The sequence below is a fragment of the Ornithodoros turicata genome, chromosome 1 (assembly GCF_037126465.1).
Source record: "Ornithodoros turicata isolate Travis chromosome 1, ASM3712646v1, whole genome shotgun sequence".
Taxonomy (NCBI): domain Eukaryota; kingdom Metazoa; phylum Arthropoda; class Arachnida; order Ixodida; family Argasidae; genus Ornithodoros; species Ornithodoros turicata.
Genome location: NC_088201.1, coordinates 28,189,706 through 28,211,484, shown reverse-complemented (window position 1 = coordinate 28,211,484; position 21,779 = coordinate 28,189,706). Strand labels below are relative to the sequence as shown.

Genomic DNA, 21,779 nt, shown 5'->3' with positions numbered 1-21,779 from the left:
GAGTTACTTTGTATGTTCGAAAAACGTTCAGATAAGTATGTCAATTCACTTATCGTTCAATCTGTGCAGGACTGTGCAGACGAAGGGAAGAAACTGCGTCACTTTAGGCCGTCAGTTCGTTCCAGACAGTCATGCATACCGCATGCAACGAATCAGGCAATGAAGATTATAACACGTTACGGCGAAAGAACGGCGGTGGTGTCCTGCGATGGCAACTCAACTGTACTCCGCCTGAGGGAAGATGAACTAATGTGCTAGCACCTTACAGTGAGTAGTGTCGTGTACTTTTTTTCGTGATAAGTGCTTGACGTAGCCATCACCTATATTATGGTCAGTTCTTCACCGATGGCGCGCTATGTAGTGTCGCAGTGGGATAATTATGCTGTCTTTCGTTCCTTGCAGATCTACGATGACGACTTTGACATCTGTGTGGAAACAGCACAAGCAGGTAGTTTTCGCGGCTGTATAGCTCCCACCTTGGTTCTCTTTACTACGAACTTACCATTTGTACGCCTTCATGACACTTTGTGTTCGCTCAGATTAGGGAAGAATGCAATGCGCTCACAGGGACTGTCATTGAAACTGCCTTGGACAGAGTTCTACAGGACATTTCGGAAGCGGCTTTGAGATACAGTCGAAAGAAGCGCCAACTGGAAGCGTTCTTTGAAGCCTTTAGAGTCTGAACATGGTGACGGTAAGATGATTTGTCTTCCGAGAGAGTCTACAGATAGTTCGGACGTTTCACGGCTTTATGGCTTCCATAGCGCATATGCATTGCGACACATATATGCCGGGTGTTTCTGTTTAATTCTTGTGTAATGTCGGGTGAATATTCATATTGTGATTATGTATATGTGCAGCAATGATAGTCACACTCCTTGTGGTCCTCAGTCTGGCACATAAAAGGTACGAGTCCTTCATCACGCCCCAGGTGGGTTCTTATTGTACATCGCAAAAGGTTTTGTTCTGTAGCTATGGAAACGAGCTTTGCATTTTTCGTACTTTATTCTCTAGAGCGACCGCGAAGATAACGCCCTGCTGAAAATACTTGGGAGATTTTGTCTATGTATTCTGATAACTTTCTATATAAATAACGAACATGTCTGTCATGTCGTGTGCTTTTCCCGGGAAGATACTCCATCCGGAGCGAACGCTGTTATACCTGGAGAAAGAGACCCTTGAGGTGTCCAGCTTGGAGCCTGTGAGGGCCCTCGTCGTGCTTTACTGGCTTATGGACATCGAATTCATGCCCAAGTCCCCTCCTACACTGCAAGTGCTCTACAAATTAATGAATGTACCCCTCGCATTGGTCAGCCCATGTGATAAAGCTGCTGTGTCTTGATTGGAATAGATTGTGCAAAATAGAGATTTGTAATTTGTAACAGCCTTTTCTGTGTGCTTCCATTCCTTCGGAACAGTGTTCATTAACTGCATGTCGTTACTGTTAACTCACGTGCACCCCACCAAGAGGGAACAGTTCTAATTACAAGAGCAGAATAGTTCTATGCATACGGTGGCAAATGCTTCTCTCGAAATGTGTGAAATACCCCTCACCACCGGCAAACGTATATCACTGCTAAGGTAGAAAACGTCCCTCCGTTACAGTGTTAAGATTCGAACCACTTGGGTAGAACTGCTTCATTCAGGAGGGGAAATTTATAGCCCATTAGGGCAGATCACTTCTACCAAGGGTAGAACGTCCCACCGCAAAAGGTATAGCATTTATCTCCAACGCGGAGGCAAATTTCGCCTCTTCGAGATAGGCGTAGCTCTCCCATGAGGTATAACACATATGCCTTAAGGGGCATAATACTCAACCGTGGACGGGTAGAACTCTTCAACGAAGAGGGTAGAGCTGCCACCACACTATGGGGTGCCGTTGCCAAAACCAGGAAAACACCCATCCCAATTGGCATCATTCCGCCCGGTAACTTTGACCAGCTGCTTTGGGAAAGTTATGGAAAGAATGGTCTTGCCTAGAATTGAGTGGTGGCTCGAAAGCCGTGCCTTCTTCCCTCAAGAGCAAGCTGGGTTTCGACGGCACCGCAGTTCGATAGATTCTGTCCTCGACTTGGTCATGTCGGTGGAAGAGGCACCACGAGGCGGGAAGATCTCGGCCGCGGTATTTCTTGACGTTAAGAGGGCTTACGACACCGTCAGTCATCCATCAATCTTACATGCTTTATACAGCGCTGCGCTCTCACGTACAACGTTGCTTTGGATAGCTGATTTCCTCGGTCAACGATGTATTTTCGTCCGGACAAGACAAGGCGACACAGAGCAATTCCCCATCTCTCAGGGGGTACCACAAGGAAGCGTCCTAAGTCTGCTCCTCTTTAATGCCGTTATGGCGGGCATTGGAACCTGCATTCAGCGGAAAGTCAACTTGTCCCTGTATGCCGATGACATCTGTATTTGGACTACAGGCACTTCCCGTCCAGCACTTCGTCAGCGCACGTTAGATGCCATTCGCCTCTATTTACTCCAGGCAGGAATGGAGATATCCGTAGAGAAAAGCGCAGTTCTAGCCTTCACGCGCAAAGACATGCATAGATGTCGCCTGTATATTGGTGGAAGCCCACTGGAGCAGGTGACACATCACAAGTTTCTCGGCGTAACTCTATCATAGAATTTGTCGTGGAAGCGCCACATAGACGTTCTTGAAAAGAAAGTCCAACGCTGGGTCAACGTCATTCGTCACTTCGCAGGTATGAGATGGGGGCGAGACGAGAAGGATCTCCTCATGCTGCACAATGCCCTGGTTCATGGCTCAGTAATGCAGTCTTCCCGTCCTGCAAGGACTTCCTCAGACACTGGTACAAAGGATTCGAGCCCTGCTCGCGCGAAGCCTTCGGGTATGTCTCGGGGTCCCGCGAGGCGCTGAAACCCGCATAGTAGTGGCTGAGGCCAGGGACATCCCCATCGAGGTTCTTCTCCGTACTCGGGGAACTGCACGCCACTATCTGCGTCTTCGTGCCCATCATAAACGTCACTCTCTGATTGGCAAGCTTCACGCTAGACGGAACGCGACGGTTCATGCTGCTGCAACATCATTCAGACCTAATATCCCCAAATTCATAGTCGACCCGACGGCACCCAAAGTGCCTCCATGGACGTTGCCATCGCCGCTTGTCACTGTCTCCATACCCGGCCTCAAGAACAACAAAAAGAGCTATCCTGATGTTATCCTTGGGCAACTTACCCTTGACTTCATCGAGGCTCAATACTGCAACGGTACCGCTGTATACACGGATGGATCGTCGACCTGGGACACTTCATCTTCAGCCTTTGCCATTCCATCAGAGTCCGTTACACGTGGGTGTCGTCTGTCTCACCGCACCTCATCGACATCCGCTGAACTTTATGCTCTCTTGTTATTCTTGACATATGCGGAAGACTGTGAACCGCTGCACTGGGTAATTTATACCGACTCCAAAGCAGCTCTCCTGTGCATTAAAAACATGGACATCCGCGGTTCCCTTTCCTCAGTGGTGATAGATATCCTGTGCGCCCTGAAGTCCCTACAAGATCGCTCCCACTCCGTTGTCTTTCAGTGGGTTCCAGGGCATTGCGGAATAACTGGGAACCACGAGGCCGACGCTGCCGCTGCACATCAACAACGGCCTTCTATGCCCATTATACTCTCGAGAGGAGACAGAAGATCCCTCCTCAGGCATTTGTCCGATTCCTGGTCTACCCTACAGTGGCAACACGACATTCCAACTAGGTCCTCTTTGGGAAGTGTAGACCCAACGCTGTCATACCGGCTACCTGCAAAGCTTCCTCGTCCGAAGTCGCTCATCCACAGGCTACGTCTGAATGTGGCCTTCACTCCGTTCTATCGCTACCAACTAGACTGTGAGGCTAGCCCTATGTGCAACGAGTGTGGTGTACTTGCCAACGTAGAACACATACTCCTCCGCTGTAAGATCTATATCAACGAGAGGCGTACACTGCAGTCACAGCTTGCCACCCTTGGCTGCCGCCCCTTCAACTTGTCGAGCATCCTCGGCCCTTGGGACACCGCGGCCCACTCCGGGGCGGCCTTAGGTCATGTAGTTGGCTTTTTTGAGGCGACAGGCCTAAAGGACTCATTGTGATCACAACAGCGCTCTCGGACATTCCCACCATCACGATCGCCATCGCCGCTCCGATCATTCCCGTCATCTCTCATCGTCATCGCTCATCATTATCACCACTCATAGTAGACCCCCTAGCTATGGGGTAGCGTTCCACTCCTAGAGTGGAAGAACTCCCCACTTCATCATCAGAATATATCTGTTGCTGTTGTTCCACCGATTCATGAGATGGCTTGATCGTTCGCCGACTATCAGACGTCTTGACAGAGCAAAGCGGCAACTGACCACCACAGATGTTGCTTGTCCACTAGGTATGGCGGTCTAGCGGTCCCAAATAGGTGCAATATCAAAAACGTTCAAGATGGCTTTGCACTAACGGGGATGGTGTACCCACTATAGTTGTCGCTATGCACTACAACAATACGTTGCGGTGCTTGAGAATAACGACAGACAAAGAAATAAGATGGCAGCATAAAGCCACCTCGTAGAAAGAATTATCTGCCGTCAACTAATAGATACGTCCATTCGAAATACCGACAGGCAGATCGCTCGGAATAGCACGCCACCGCCACCACCATCCATTCGAAATAAGATAAGCCAAACCACGTACCTTTAAGCTGCGAAAGCCAGAATTTACTGTTTAAAGCTAGCACTAATAGGAAGCCACAATTGCGCGTTTCACAAGCGTCGAGATCCTTATCCCTCTCCAAAGCAACTTATGCAAATAACGCTGGCTCGGCAAGGAACCGCATAGACGAAGCGACAATTCCCGCTGACGAGAAGCAGAAACTCCATCATTCATGGCGGTGTCCCCGGAGACCCTGGTCGATTCTGGCGTAAAGAAGCCCGCCATGTCCTTCTTTAAACTTCCCAATAAGACCATGTTATCGGCCTTTCGCTCAATAAGTCATACCTGTCAGGGCAACGAAGTACACCTTACTCCGGAACAACGCTTCGAACTTTTACTTTCTGACAACGCCCCACTCATTTTTCTTCCAGGTAGAAAGAATATTTCTTCTCTGAGAAGCGTGACGACCAAGTTAATCGAAAGTAAATATGTCCATCAAAGAAGGGACATATAATTGTGAGGTCCCTAGTGCACTAGACGGTATTTCATCGATGGGAGATAGTACGACCAATAAAACACGTCAATTTCAAGCCGAGAGCTTAGCGTTCTTCTGTACGGCCTGCTCGTCAAGTTGAAATTTTAGCGCACGGCATATCAGCAATTAGTGCAGCACGCTGCAAACACTACGAAAACTGGGGGAGGTAAACATTGCTTTCAGAACCGTGTGTCGGAGATTTTCGGCGCAGTTCAAAACAACCCCAGGTGGTCGCAATTATCCGCAGACCTACCCTGCGGCACGTGCAGCATGTCGTCACACAAATAGGCTGACTCACCTTACGTGTAAATCTAGTATACTCCCAATTATAATTTTACTACGAAGACTACGAAAAGTTTTCAAGCGAATATCTCAAGTGCTCGAGCCAAGCGACGGTGTGTTTGTCGTGCTCCCGGTGCTTCATTTTATGTACTTATTTTTCAAATTTTCCAAAGGGTATTTTCCAAAGGGTAAAGGGAACAAACGACAAGTGGTGCAATTCTACCAGACTATGTATATTTTCACTGCTCGGTCGAACAACCTCTGATTGCTTAGGGCCACCGAGGAGGTGGCACTGCTGAAACAACGACCAATGCTCTCATTCTAGGCCTCGGAGTCACGTGACCAAAATACCCCAGGTAGGAGCGCTTCAGTACATGGTAGGGAATCCAAACCATCCATGAAACGACCACGTGATGAGTTCTAGAGGGAGGACTATCTTCAACCCGAGGTCCTGAACCCGGAATACTTCACGCACTTCAATTCACTCAAGAAAGAGCGCCCCACAGGCTTTCCCGTGGTGTTAATTGAGACTATAAGAGATCCAGGTCGCTCTATCTGGGATCTTAATCGTAATACCGTCATCAAAAATATCACACAACCCACGTGACTACAAAGTGCGCTCTGCGAGGTCAAAGCCAAAGTGTGAAAACCGTGTTTGCCCGCAATAGGCCGCGTACCCACATGCGGTAAAAGCGCGGCGGTAACGCGTATGCGGAGCGCAAAATTCTTGCCGAGGTGAGCAGGAGAAGCCGCCTTCGCGTTCCGCCTTTCCTCGACCGCGCAAATGCACGATTTTTAGCGGCATGCCGCGCATCTTCGTCCAATCAGGTGGTCAACGGAGAAAGCGTCACGCTCGTTTTCTTCCGGCCACCCACGCAGGCTGCAGCACGTTGACAGCGTCGTCAGCGTCGATATCTTGAGAGCCGCGGAAACCGCAGGCGGTAGCGGATGCTGGGCGGCAAGCACTCTTTCTTGCCGCCCAGCGGCAGCCGGTTTCCGCACTTGTGTACCGCATGTGGGTACGGGCCCTATACCTACCATGCACGCCGAATAGCAAAAGCGGTAGCTGCAGCGCAGGTGCGACGAATGACTATCGGCCATTTCAACAATCAGTAAGCTCACTCCACTCAATCTAGAGTTCGTGAGGGCGGTCGAACAGCAGTTTGCCCAGCTTGAAGCTTCGACACTACGACGAACGCCCATGCAATTGAGGAAAGTACTTCCTCAAGTACTACTAGGGCATGCACAGTACTGATGAAGCTGTCTCAAAATATCATGTTACGCACAGGACCCTCTGGTCCCCCCCCCCCCCCCGAGAAGAAGACCACTATAGAGCACTGTAACCAGGTCCCAACATCCCCAGCATCGTCCACCTCTGCAAACCGTAAAAGGAAGCTGTAAGATCCACCACTAGATGTATTGGACATAATTTTACCATTGTCGTCCCACACTCTCGTTTTGGTCTCTCTATAATTCTCCAAGGACACCCGGTACTAGCAATGGAGCCAGTTCTACAATATGATGGAAAGTAACTGCTCTGAGGTTGGAACACACAAGTCTCAAGGTGCCTAATAACATATTTCAATATTTCAGTTCCACAAGTTCACTAAACTCACCTACGCCAAAAACCAGAGCCTAAAACCGAAAATGGGCTATTTTCCCGACTAGGTTTTATCAACTTTTAAAACTTCGTTCATAGCTTTATCAATATTGGCTTTGAGCGAATCGAGAATGAATCGTGACTTCGGGCTGCCGGGCTTCGAGGTCTACTTCTCTCACGGGACCAATAACATCGGAGTAGTTGCTATGCTGTGCGTGAGAAAAGACATACCGCGTGCGCCACTCCAACGCAGGCTCGACCCTCGAGACCTTTGAACGCGAAACGTGCCCGGTTCGCTTCAAGAACACTTCCATTACCGTATAACACCAAACAAAATCACTGGGGAACAGGTGAGAGGCCCTCTGGCATTCCTTCACATCATCGCCTGTGGAGACGTGAACAGGACCATAAGTGCTGTATGGGGCAGCCAGCATACCGACAGTCGTGGTGGAATTCGTAGTGTGACGAGATCGATTTATCCTTTTCTTTTAATTATTTGTTTAATTGAGTCTCAAGTACTCAGTACCGTTATTCATATCTCAACTTCCAACAATATTTATTTCGATGTATTATCTTCCATAAGCTTATGTAGGATTTCAATCATCCCGCTTACAGTTATGACTTTAGTATTTCATTCAATTCATGTATCCTACACTGACTGTAATGCACGCACCCCATCTTGCCGAAGGTTGAAAAACAAAAAAAAAAAAGAAAGCGCAAGAAAATCATGCAGAGTGGAACTTCACTTACGGTTGCTGATACATAGTGGGCAGGTCACTGATGATGTTGTCCTGGTAGTTTACATACTGTGCAGACGCCGCCGCCAACAGCGTCGCCAGAACCAGTGATTTCACCGATGGTAGCATGCCTCCTTACGGCTCCAACCTGAAAGAGAGTGTCATCACGCATATGGCTAAAGGGCAGCCTACTATGTATAAAACACGTCTCTTGCGCAGTAAATACCTATAATCCACCTTAATCCTTTTATTTTTTTCCCGAACATCTGCATCACCTATAATTCAAAATTAAACTATCCGAAAGTTGAAGAATACAAGAAACACAGTCAGTTTGCAGAGCATGCATTTTGATGGGTAGTATTCATTAGTCAAAATTCAGTTCGCGAACAAGGTGTGGGATACTTGTTCGTTAGGGGAAGCGTGAGGTCAACCAGATGGACTGTTCCTGTTGTTAGGTGTTGATCCGTGGATTTAACTTCAACCGCCTCATTTAACGTGCGCTAAAACTGACTTGAGCATTTGGCAACACTGAGATCAGCTTGCAGCCACAGGCTGGCCTCCCATGTTTAGAATGCCTGCTTATCGGCGCGGAGATCAAAGGCTGCCGACTGTCATGTCTAGTTCTGGCGCTTCCCGCAAGACGCTCTGCCGTTTGAGGCAGGAACGGGGGTAATGCGAACTAACATAATATGCGAAATTTCAACAGGGTGCCAATACAATGTGCGACTAGTGCACAGGGAGGGGGGGAGGAAGAGACAACCGAACATGTGATTCTAAACTGCAAATGTCTTGAGCCACAGCCCACAAAAGAGGGCACTGAACTATGGAAAGCGTTGGGTTTCGCAAATGAAGATGGGGAAATAGATGAGGAGGCTGTTTGGAGTACTAAAACACCCCTTAACAAGTGGTGGACTGGGAGAGCAAAAACAGGGCACCTACGCTGCGGCCATAAAACGACAAAGCAGTAATCATTTAACCTTCTTAAATTAATTTTAAGTAACTTGTTGTTGGCTAGGTGGCGCGACGACACCGCCCATTCCTAGAGCCCCTTCCAAAGGGCATGTTTATCCAGCCATCTATCCACCGCTTGCCGCGCAGCGCGTTTTGGGCAGTTGCGTTTTTGAAGCAGGGCCTCGCTATACCTGGCGTGTGGACGACAATTAGCTCTCCAGCATGTTTTCTTTTTTCCCAGAAGCAAAATGAGGGGAGTAAAAGGTGACGTTGGTGCATTTCCGGGACCAACAGTGATGCTTCCTAGCAGTTGACACGTCACGAATGCGTTACTTCACGTTTGCGAACCCGAACAAACAAGATTCATTCACCTCTTTTCTTTCCTTTCTATTAAACCTAACTGCGTGATATGATATTTTTTCACAAGCTTGTTCGTGGAACAGTGGATGCCCCGCACTTTTGTCTGAGGTTTGTTTTTACGCCCCCTCCGAGGCTAACTAGGTTTCATTGCACATTTTACCCCTGTTTCCCTGATATATCCTCTCCGATTGTTCGAATGCAATGTTCTTACAATGATATCCAAAATGATGATGTTGATATTTTTTCTGACTTTAGGGTTTTTAGATCTGCTGTCTATTCTTGTCTGTGTGTCTAATGTTGCTCAGCACTTTTTCTGTTTTATCTGTATTATTTATTGTGTTGGTGTGTTGTATCACTTAGAGTGCACCTCCGTGTAGGCTTCAGCTGTTGGTGGACATTGACAATAAATAAATAAATATCTCCCCCCCCCCCCCCATCAATCGCAACAAGAGAGACCTGGTACGCGCGTACACTATTATAAACTTATTGAAACATGACGATTAAACGCATAAGGGGAACCGCCCGTGTTTCCTTTTGCGTTTATTCGTCAAGTGTACAAGTTAGTTTTATATTGGCACCAGATAAATAAATAAATAAAACATAATAAACGAATAAATGTGCATTTCAAAAAGTAGTGAACCAACAGATCTGAGTAATCCACATCTAAGTAATACGTGCCCTCCAGTATCACAATCTCATATTACTGTTTAATCTGCTAATAGTTTGGCAGCGTATGCGGTTCATCTGAATAGCGTTTAATCTGATGTAAATGTCGTCGGAATCAACCACTGCGTCTTTTGTAATCGATTTGTTTGATGCTGACGCTCTGAAAAAAAAAATTAAATACAACTTTTCGATACTACGTAAAAAGAAGTATTTAATTGACAATACAACGGGGATTATCGACTGCTCCATGTATTTACGGTATAGAACTGCGTGCGACTTACAATCGATAGGTGAAACTAACGGTTAGTTTTGAGGAAAGTTATCGATGGTCCAATGAGTGGTTGCCTCAAATGTCGATAGCAATATCGATAATATTTCGACGACTATTAACACCCATCACGAGCGAGTGATGCGAGTAATGCATAGGATGCGCCTTGGGAACAAGCTTTGGGATGCGAGCGGCTCTCGCTGGAGAAAATTCAGGCGGGGAAGCTCATAGCTCCTCTAAAACACATATGCAGTTGTTTATACATTCTTCACGACATTGTGTTTGAGCAATGTAAAAACACTGTAATCGGTAAAACAATCACAGGTAGTCTCGAAGGGAAAAACAGAAAAAGACGGGAAAATGGACTAAAATGTCACGCGAGTGGGATACTATGGTTACACTTCCCTGCACTCCGCGCAAGCGGTGCTTGACAAGCATTTCACAAGTCGCCAAATAATCTCGGCACGTAGCTTCGCTGTGCTGATCGCCGCATGTCGATGCGAATATGCAATGCGAGCCTAGGGAACCAGGCGATAATAAGCGAGATTTAACTATAATTTGCATATGTCTTCTCTTTCTCTGTTTTCCGGAGGGATTGGGGTGCGACGGCCGGATGACGGGCTCCATATGTAAGCTTTGCGGTGGAAAGGGGAAGCCTTGCAACATGTTTTACCTCTTATACCGCGGGGCAACGACTGTAGACGACAGTACCAAATTTATTGATGCATCATATCGATATCTGCGATACTTATACCGATGCCATACCGATAAGCCAAGTCCTCTGGATTTTTTGTCCCTCCTCCCGTTCACGAAAGTCATAAACTATTATTATTATTATTATTATTATTACTACTTGTGGCAATTTGGAGAACCCATTGCAACGTAGTCGATGTGTTTTGCAGTCCACACTCTAAAAAGTGATGGTGCTGGCGGTGATTATGATGGGACTCCTTTCCGTAGTTAGCCACGCTCAGATGGGGCAACGTGGTCACAACTATCGCACCGGGGGGGGGGGGGGGGGCGTCCTGGGCTGACTTCACAGGGAACTCCCAGTCTCCTCTAAAATTTAAACTTGCGTCCACAAAACACGCTGCAGGCGAATCGGTGTGCAGAGCGATATCGTTCTCGCTCCTGATTTGTGGAAAGCACGGAGTTCTCGTGACAATTAACATAGTTGCACAAGTGTTACAAAAATGCGTACGCCTCCCGTTTTTAACAGATGAGGGGAACGATGTCATTCGGGATGGCGGTTGGCTAGGAGTGTGCTATGCGGGGAAGTTCTGTTTTATAGTCGAGACTGGGAGGTACCCGGGTTCGAATCCCGGTGCCGGCTGTGCTGTCTGGGGTTCTTCCTGGGTTTTCCTCAGACGCTTTCAGACATATGTCGGCACAGTTCCCCTAGAAGTCGGCCCAGGACGCACATTTCCCCAGGGCGTTAGTCGTGACGTTGCCCACATACGTGAGGCCGACAACGGCAAGCCCTTTCACAATCACCACCACCATCTGTTTTATAGTACAACGGCGAGCCCTTTTATCACCACCACCATTTGCTTTATATTCGTGACCATGCCCACTCTCGCGTGGCCAACAACGGCAAGACTATTTCGACATTACCCCCCCCCCCCCCTCTCTGAGGAACGCTGTTAGCGCATACTCCCCTTTGAGGGGTCCGCAAGAGAACGGACAATCACGTGGTTCACATCAACTTCCCTCTTTTTATCCCAGCAGTTCCTCTGGGATCCAAACTCTGGGACAAAGATAAAAGGAGCAAAACCGAGACCAGCCGCAAACCTTCCGGAAACGCTTTGCAACCACCCAATGGTCGCTTGCACGATCGTGTACCGTCGGAAGGACTCCGATGTTTCCGAACCTCCGAAAGCAACAAAGTAATGTACCGCATCACCTGGACAGCGTGGCACTCCCGTTCAAAATCTTCCTTTTCTTTCATCTTGGCATTTTCGCGTTTGTCGTACTCTGTGCGTCAGGACAAAAGAAAGTGCGTCCGTGCCGATGAAATAACTCGAGCGAGTGTTTGATGTACTACACCGGCGTTGGCATTCCATACATGATCCGGACTCCCTATTTTTAGGTTTCCCGAGGAAAACTTCCAAGGCATCGTCTTCTGTCGGTATAGCGAAACGCTTTTATCGCGTCGGAGAAGCGGTAACTTTATTCCCTTCGAGTAACGGCTTTCGGAAACTCGTAACCGAACCACGGGGACCACAGTGTACGGCTCTATTATCCGGGTTCGCGCACGTTTCCCGTGGCTGGAAAGTCGTTTCATAGCAATATGGCTAAAGTCGAGAGGTGGCCATGTAAATAAGCTGCGAGGCAAACAACCTCAAAGACAACGAATATTTTCTCCGCGTTGAGCAAGTCGCGATTTGGGCCCACACGCGGTTCGTATTCCCGAAAAACAAGCACAGAAGAATTTTGCGAGAGATGTTTTGGCCTTAGGCACCAAATAACAACAACAATAGTGAAATGAAGTGACGAGGAAGGAAGTGAACTACGATTACAACTATAAGTAATAAGTATATAAGTAATATAGTATATAAGTATGTAAGTATATATAAGTATATAAGGTCACATAAGTAATTAAACTGCAGTTACAGTTACAAAATAAGAAATCTGACTCAATTACAACTACAGCTACTCTGAAAAGTAATTGAGCTACACCGAAGTGCATTCATTTCAATATACGGGGTGCTTCACCTAACCTATTAAGGAATCGCGTTAAAAAGTCTACTTATCTGAAAATCAAACTCAACTCAACTCAACTCATTGGGTCGACGCTATTTATCTCGGGAGAGCTTTGGCCTTCCGAGCACTTTGACGAATTTGAAGTCGCGAGAAACTGAATTTTCTGAATTGAACCCCGAAATTTGCCAAGCCAGCCTCAAGTTTTTTTTTTTTTTTTCAAGAACCAGAACGCGCATATCGGATTTACCCATTACCCCATTCCGTGGCAAAATACTACATTCCCTGCTACAATGGTAATAGATGAAAAAGAAAAAAGAAAATCCGAAAACCGTCGTTTCTGTCAAATCTCCGAAAGAAGCGTTGCGAGGAGGCCACGGAAATGCCCTTTCACTTTTCCACCCTTCTGCTGATAGTGGCAGCATGGTTACAACGCAAAGTTATCAAAAACAACAGTGAGAAGGAAACAGGAAGAGGCGGCTCACCGTTTTCTTCTGCCGCATCTTACATTCACTTGATGCAGAACCGAGCTCTGCCGACAATTTGCGCTCCTCGAAACGACAGTTTTCGTGTTTTTTTTTTTTTTTCAGCTGGTACCAGTGTACTACAACCTAAAGACAGAACTTCACAGCATACCACGCTGTGCCCCAACCATTGCCACGAATGACATGGTTGTCGCTTCTGATTCGAAAAGAAAGGGGGCGTACGCCTTTTTGTGGCAATTTGGATATACATGCCCTTCTGCACCGCTTCCGGTTTGCTGCCAAAACGACATCCGGTTTCGCGGCAAACACGGTCTGCGACAACCGCTACGGCGACTGATACTGTTATCGCTTCTGATGTGAGGAGAGAGAGGACCGTATACGCCTTCTTATGGCAATTCAAATTGCCACAAAGAGGCGTACGCCTCCCATTTTCAACAAATCAGGAAAGTGAAAGCTATCATTCTGCATGGTGGCTGGTTCCGAGCGTCCTTAGTCGCGGAAGGACCGGAAGTCTTCGTGGCACCGAAAGTTGCGATGCGGCTTGTCTACGTTTACACGAGAATGTCATGTATATGATAATCCCGCAAAAAGGCGTACGCCCCCCTTTCTCTTCGAATCAGGAGCGATAACCATGTCATTCGTGGCAATGGTTGGCGCACATCGCGCTGTGCGATGAAGTTCCGTTTTTAGAGTGTAGGGTTGACCCCATAATTTTCAGACAATTAGATTTTTCCTAAGATTTTTTGACACGTTAGGTGAAACACCCTGTATATTTTTGCTGCATAACTTTGTGCATATTTCTGAAAGACTATAGTGTACCAGACAAAAGACAACTACATACGCCGATGGAGATAAGGGGACGCAATAGCGCGCCAGGAGAAATATTGCAACGCCACCACCAGGGTGTCGAACCGCAAAAAATACGGGTTCGGTTCGGGTTCGGGTTCGCGTTGTTTTGATTTCGTTCCGGTTCAGTTCCGGTTCGGCAAGGCCAGAGATCGAACCGGTTCGCAAACCGGTTCGCGAACCGGTTCAACGCTTCCGTTATATATGCTTCATAAAACTGCTTTTATCAGGAAATGCGTGGCTAATAGCTTACTGCTGTTGTCTGCATTGACGTCTCTAGCGGTGAGGTAGCCCTTTAGTGAGAGAAATGAGAAATGGATGAACACTTATTGCAACTATAGAGTTCACGCTGTTGAAGCGGTGTAGTCCTGCTACTTTCTGTTCCCAAAATATCTTTTTTCACACGCACAGTGCCAGCAAGATACACTTAAGGGAAGCCTAATAAGATGGACAGCGTAACATAGACGACAGTACTTGCCGGCACACTGCCTTCGCAGCGTGAATCGATCTGAAACCGCACTGAAGCATGTCGAAAATAAGCCTGCAAGCCTTACTCTGTCCGAGCTCACAGCAGTGTACTTGTTAATCCACAACACAACGGGCAATGTGTCACGACGACACAACTGCGCTACCAATAAGCAGAACCACATTTACTTTTCAAAGCACGACCAATCAAACAGGCACCGTTCTGCGTACGCTCCTTCTCCACTTCTCATGTTTCTGACTTGTTTAATTTGTGCTGCTCACGTGTAAAGGGAAATCTTGGGCGCTTATTGGATCACATATTCGTCCTGTAGAGCTATATAACTGGCCTACTCCATTCGTGTTTCATTCGTCCGCGTGGCACCTGGTCTCTGAAGAGTAGACGCCGCACCGCGTGCGTGGGGCGCTAGCCGCGGCACTCACAAGGACAACTGCGCTTCAAGAGACGCTGAAAGTATACTTACTATACGTCGTCGTCTGACTGCTAGGTGAACATTTCTGAAATTTATGATATAGGTGCGTGATGATGATACCAATGTGTCTTCGTTCGGGGATAGAGAGGAACTCTTATGCTGACTTCTTTTATGTCCGAACCGTTTTGTTGCGAACCGGTTACCGCTATTATTTTTTACGGTTCTGCTCCGGTTCGGGTTCAACAGTGTCATGAAAATTTCGGTTCGGGTTCGGTTCCGGCAAAAATAACGGTTCGGGTACGGTTTTCGGTTCGGGTTCGGGTTCGGTTCGACACCCTGGCCACCACGCAGCGTATAGCGTCATGTGGCGTCTTAGTAGCCAATACGGAAGCAGAGTGTGTATGATGGGTTTACGTTACCCCTGGTATCTGTCGCAGTGTCCGCACTTCAACACAACAGTGGCTTTGGATAAACGAAGAAGGTGACACAGTTTGCAATGGAGTCAGTCACGTCGCTCACCATCTTCAAGTGGTACTCCTCCAATTGCGCGCAAACACACCTGAGACATACTCAGTGTACGTCACATGCGCTTAGCCTGGCCGTAGAGCTGTGGGAAGGCATTTCACTTGAAAACCAAAATACACTAGCTGAAGCCATGTTCAGTACATGAAGACATTTAATGCAGAATGCTGAGAGTGCGTGCCACGGCAAAAAAAAAAAAAAAAATGATAATAATAATAAAGAATAAAAACACGGGGATGACGCTTCCGTGAGAATGCATTAAAAGTGGTTTCGGCGTCCCCGTCCCCTCTTTGCGTGCTAAATTCTGTCTTCCTGCACGGGATTTATCCAGGTTTCAAAGAAGAGCAGCCCACTGGGCTTCTTTTTTGGGTGCAGCTGACAACGGTTGTCGGTTCTGGTAAGACGGGCGTAACCTGCTGCGACTCCATTGTCCTGGGGGATAATCGTGGCCGTCACCAGTCTCGAGTGTTCTATATAAGGAAGGTCGACACCAGGACTCCATACGGGCGTCGCTCTACTGCGCAGCGAGCTTTCCAGCTAAAGCTATAGGGAATGCTCATCATACGGTCTCCTTTCGTCCGCTGCCTGGCGTGCCCCCTTCCTAAGGAGAACATTTCAGGAACACGAGTAAATGGTACACCTTCATCTGGTAGCCGACAATTTGTACCGTGCAGCGAGATTGTAACTGCATATACAGGGTGTCCCAGAAAACGTGTCATTGAATTACAATTTTAAAAAAACTACACCACCTATAATCATGCGATCAATGGCATTTTTTCTTATTTGGTTTTTGCCACCTCCTGGTGTGAATGTCGTATAACGTAAGACTAACTATGTAAATTTTTGCAAACTGAACTCAGAAATTTGCCAAGTAAAGGTCACTTTTTTACCCCACCAATATGAAGAGCGTGCCGAATTCACTCAAATTCATGATAATTGACAGTGATATTCAAGAGCTATCCCACCAGAAAAAATAGCGGCCCATCTGCTTCAATCATCTGCTTTGCGGCCCAGATAAGCCTCCAACGGCGACGGTCATGCGCTCTTGAAGCGCGCGGTTTCGGTTTCGGCTAATTTGCACAGCAAAATTCGGCGATGGTTATTACGACGTACGGGATTTCTAAAAAAATGAATAGCTTTTCGTCCGGGCCTTTATGAGTTAATTAATGAATTTTAGGTAATTAGTCATCTAGTAGTTAGCTACTCTCTTCGAGAGGATGTTCGCCTAGCCGTATAACTCAACTGGGCGATTTCATCTCAGATCAGGCAAGCCGGTCCCCTTTGGTCCTCCGATTTCGTTGATTCTTTTTTATGCTAAAGCCACACCTCTATGATGAACAGTGCCACTGGTCCGAAACTTGAGATCGCAGTAGTTGTCGAGAAAAAAATTGACGAGCGTGCCTGGGTGGCGTCGTGCGCTTCACAGAATCTTCCTCGGGTGGTACTTTGAGAGCGTCTCGTCCGCACCACGAACACGCTAGAGGAGCGCCAATTTTTTTGCGCATTCTACAGATGTCGGACTACCACTTAATTTAAAAAAACGGGCATTTCCTCTCACGAACTGTTCGATAAAAAATCGCGAAAACGCTCGTGAGCGCGATTTTACGCACATTTTAAACTTTTATTGCGGAAGAAGTACGCATGGCAGAATTACGAACTATGCACCAAATGAAAGATAATTAATTGCTCTTTCCAACGGCGTATCACACATAAATGTGAGTGTTACTGGAGAATAGGTAGAATAAGACGAACCATGCTGCCTCCGTGAAAATACGCGAAGTTCGTAGGTGAATTCCTCAAAAACCCCACTTTTAATTTTGGTTAAAAAAATTGCATGGAATCCTGATTATATTACCTTTCCAATGGTGTAAAATTTGTGTGTTCTAAAAGTTTAGAACCGAAATGCCAGCGCCCATAAGGAGAGCAGGTACAACGCCGTCATGCGGTTCCAATTCTGGCCACCCTCCGGCGTTTGTACTGATCGTCGACGAAGGGAACCTGGCTTTCATCACCTCCTGTGCCTGAGATGGACATTTCGTGCCATATCGTATTTCGACTAGGACAGGGTGCAAAGAACAAACGTTGCTAGTATGTTACGTACATGAGGAGAGCAGGTACAACGCGGCCCGACGGTTCCATGTTCTTCCGTTCTAATCCTTTGTTTTCTGTTGACAGGCGCTTGAGATGTGGTCCGTATTTAACGACCTTGAAGCAGGGCAGCTGGCCTAATATATTGATCCGCATGTACAGGAATAATACAACACTGCAAGCCGGTAGAGTGGTTTATTTGGTGACTGGCTTTGCTATCGCTCACCTTTAGAGAGAATTTACGAAAGACACTAAAACAAGAGTAAAATATAGTTACAGTGCATGAAAGAGCCGTATGTACATTTTAAATACAAAACACAGCTGTGAAAGTGGAATGCGGAAATCGGGAACAAATGTCACCTATGTGTGAGCGGCATTACAAACTGGTCCTGTTGGAAAGCATAGATTTGTATGCACATCACCAGCCAGACGTAGTGTGCTGATCGTTCGGCGGGCTGAAAACAACGCAGCTATGACCAAGGTTCAAACATGTCCTCGGCGGTTCTTGCTAGCTGAACTCCAGATACTGCATGACCTTCAGATGCTTTGTACCACACATGGGATGAACGGATCCCTGTCACTGGCCGAACCAGTTCCCATTCATCCTTTTTCGAATTTCGAAAGGCTGCAACCTGAGCCGACGGAATGTGCAGCAGTTCCGTTGCGTGTTCCTTCTTTTTGAGAGCGCACACAAAATCTTCAGCGGTTTGAATAGCTTCAGCAGGTGGACATCGCAAGTTATGCAAGCTTGCGATATGTTTCAAAGAGCCCCCGACACCATCGCACGCGTTTTTTCCATGGCCACTGGCAGAGAAAATCCATCGCAGCAACAAGTTGTTTTTCCCCATTTCATAGAGCTGGTATCTGTTCTTAAAGTGCGCTGCAGCACCGTCGGACACGTATATCACATGGGAAAACACGGGCAGGATGTCTTCTATAGCCTCGGTTATGTTTTGGAGGGCAAGAAGGGCATGTGCAGTATCGTGAGATAGGTCGTCACTCACTGTGGCAAAACTTTTTGTCGAAGACATGGTCGTTACAACACAGGTGAATAAGGATATTTGATCCGTCTTCCAATAACGCCCTTGGACCTCACTTGAGAAGTTGACTCTCCAGTTTTCTGCGAAATCGAAGTGCATGATGACATGTCTTGGATCCACGAAGGCCTTCTCGTTCCAAATGGCGCTTCTTTGTATGTTGTATATATATTCATGCTTGGTGTACAGAGCAGCACATTTCCTGACCGCCTTCAGGAATATCGATGCCTTTAGCGTTTTCCTAATGAGGTCACCAGATTCCCAGAGAGCCATATCAACGTCGTCGGCACGCTCGATCCTTAGCTTCTGTAGGTTGATCGTTTTGGCCCCTTGACAACTGCGACACTCTTGCAAAAAGCATGTCCTTTGTGGCTCAGGACATACAGACATCGCATTCAGTTGGTCTCTGCTTAGCTGGATGGATGACGCACTGTTTATGGCCGCGATGATCAAATCAAAGTTTGCGCAGTACAAACACACGCACTGTTCCGGACGTGGGTCTGTGCGAACCCACTTAGGCCGAAGTGTGTAGAACTTCGTCAGTCCTATATTGATGTCCGGATGAGCACTCTTGAGCAGGCTAAACGTTTCCCGTATAGAACGAGTCATAAAGCGCTTTGCAACAGCGACTCTCTTCCCGTCTCTGGTGACATGAATTACGTCTTTTTTGTTGGGACTTTGGACAGAACAGTCCTTTTCGTCTTCAAGATAGTACCGGAGTGCAACCTGTACGTCGTTTTCGCTGACAGGATGCCCACCATACTTGTCCGGCATCGCCCACACGCCCTGCTTCCCTTTCAGGCTTTTTGATTTTTCTATCACATATTTCGTTGCATCCGGGATCAGTCCTACTATTTCTTTTTTCGTCATGTTTTCAGGAAGAAGCGTAAGAATCTGGCATCTTCCTTGATTAGTGGTGCACTTCTGATAAGCGGTCCTGATGTTGCGCAAAAGGCTAGAACATCTTGTGCAGTCTTTTCCGGAGGTGGTCGGTTCGTCTATGTCATATGCATCACTTATTCTGCGGCTTATTGACCTGCTCAATGCGTCGCCAACTTCTCTCCGTTTTCGTGACGCATACGACGGCATTTGTTTCCTTTTGAGAGACGCCGGCTGCCGCAGCGGAGTTACGTCGATATTTGCCGTCGAAATACTCTTATTAATTTCTTCAATAATGTCCTCACTCTGAACATAGTCTGTGTCAGATAGAGCAACGGGCGAGGACTGCGATAGACCACTAATTGCTGAACGAAAGTACGCAACACAATTCTTACATAGTTGGTCCTCACCGCAGACTTCATCACGTCGCTCAGGGTCGAGAAGCGCCTTCAGCGCATCGATGTCAAGGCTTGACACAGTTGTGAATCCACTCTGGCGAAGAATCCTTTTCTGATGTCGACGTGCATAATCGGCACAAAACACACGTTCCTCACTATAAATGTTCCGAGCCATGGAGACGACTTCCAACGCTGACGAACCAAAAGTTATTCAGACACCTCACTCAACCGCTGCATGGTCGACGGCAGGTCCGTGCATTATTGGCCACACACGGCGACCAAACGAACCTGTCCACACCGCAGCAAGGTCATTTTTGTTAGGAAGTCTGGCGTCTGGTGTCCCCAGTGCGGGTTTGCTTATTACTTATAATCCGTATGTACATCCGGCAAAGGCGATGGGACGCGGGCACAAAGTTTGGGTGAAAGAGAATATAGCCTCCGCGTCACGCAACCTGATGCCAATGTTTCTTCTTTGCAGCCTGTCCGTTGTCGAAATACGATATGGCACGAAATCTCCATCACAGCACAACAGGTGATGAACTGCAGTGTAGCATAGATACGTGGAAGTCAGGTTCCCTTCGTCGACGATCAGTACAAACGCCGGAGTATAGCCGGAGTTGGAACCGCATGATCGCGTTGTACCTGCTCTCCTCATGCGCGCTGGCATTTCGGTTCTAAACTTTTAGAACACACAAATTTTACACCATTGGAAAGGTAATATAATCAGGATTCCATGCAATTTTTTTAACCAAAATTAAAAGTGGGGTTTTTGAGGAATTCACCTACGAACTTCGCGTATTTTCACGGAGGCAGCATGGTTCGTCTTATTCTACCTATTCTCCAGTAACACTCACATTTATGTGTAATACGTCGTTGGAAAGAGCAATTAATTATCTTTCATTTGGTGCATAGTTCGTAATTCTACCATGCGTACTTCTTCCGCAATAAAAGTTTAAAATGTACGTAAAATCGCGCTCACGAGCGTTTTCGCGATTTTTTATCGAACAGTTCGTGAGAGGAAATGCCCGTTTTTTTAAATTAAGTGGTAGTCCGACATCTGTAGAATGCGCAAAAAAATTGGCGCTCCTCTAGCGTGTTCGTGGTGCGGACGAGACGCTCTCAAAGTACCACCCGAGGAAGATTCTGTGAAGCGCACGACGCCACCCAGGCACGCTCGTCAATTTTTTTCTCGGCAACTACTGCGATCTCAAGTTTCGGACCAGTGGCACTGTTCATCATAGAGGTGTGGCTTTAACATAAAAAAGAATCAACGAAATCGGAGGACCAAAGGGGACCGGCTTGCCTGATCTGAGATGAAATCGCCCAACTGCAAAAACAACATTTCTCGGCTACTCTCATGACTTAGCTTTTTTTTAAAATGTGGCTCAGCTAAAAAAAGAAGAAGAGAAAACTATGTAGTCCAGGGGCCTCAAGCTCAAATCAAGTCACAGCTCGCATTGACCTTACACCACATCATGGGGGCCGCATAGAAAAGAAAAAAAAGACCGTGATTACTATAAAAAACAGTAAAATGCCATAGAATAAATAATACACAAAGAACAGGAGCGGTATGGTTATTGTGTGCAAATTCATTACTGAAAAACTCCACTTGACACACCGAGAAATAAATAGCTGCCTTTCCAAATGTGGGGCTGAAAATATGAAAAACCATTCGAGAAATATAGTTCTTCACAAATCATATGACAATGTTCAGGAGCACTGAAATTATCTCCTATTTACACACTGTATTCTTGCCTTTGCTTACAGTTTCAATTTAGGAAAAGAAATAGAAAAATCGGAGAGAAACAGTAAGCAGGCCTCAGCGGCGAAACATCCCACTACACCATCAGTACTTATTTGTTGTTGTTGTTGGCTTTTTTTA

At 46.9% G+C, this 21,779-nt stretch overlaps 1 protein-coding gene and 1 long non-coding RNA gene across 3 annotated transcripts in view; one reads left to right on the top strand and one right to left on the bottom strand.

Annotated features, from left to right (window-relative positions):
* LOC135377773 (CD109 antigen-like) overlaps positions 1–21,779 on the bottom strand; it is a 225,577-nt gene that overhangs the window by 61,353 nt on the left and 142,445 nt on the right. For both annotated transcript variants that reach the window (XM_064610439.1, XM_064610438.1), the window contains one exon: positions 7,815–7,949. In XM_064610439.1, the coding sequence (XP_064466509.1) occupies positions 7,815–7,930 (116 nt within the window). In that variant the 5' untranslated portion in view covers positions 7,931–7,949. The remainder of the gene's footprint in view (positions 1–7,814; positions 7,950–21,779) is intronic.
* Positions 45–621, top strand: LOC135397874 (uncharacterized). Its single transcript, XR_010423826.1, has 3 exons — positions 45–267; positions 403–448; positions 540–621. It is a non-coding gene; the product is annotated as an uncharacterized LOC135397874 (long non-coding RNA).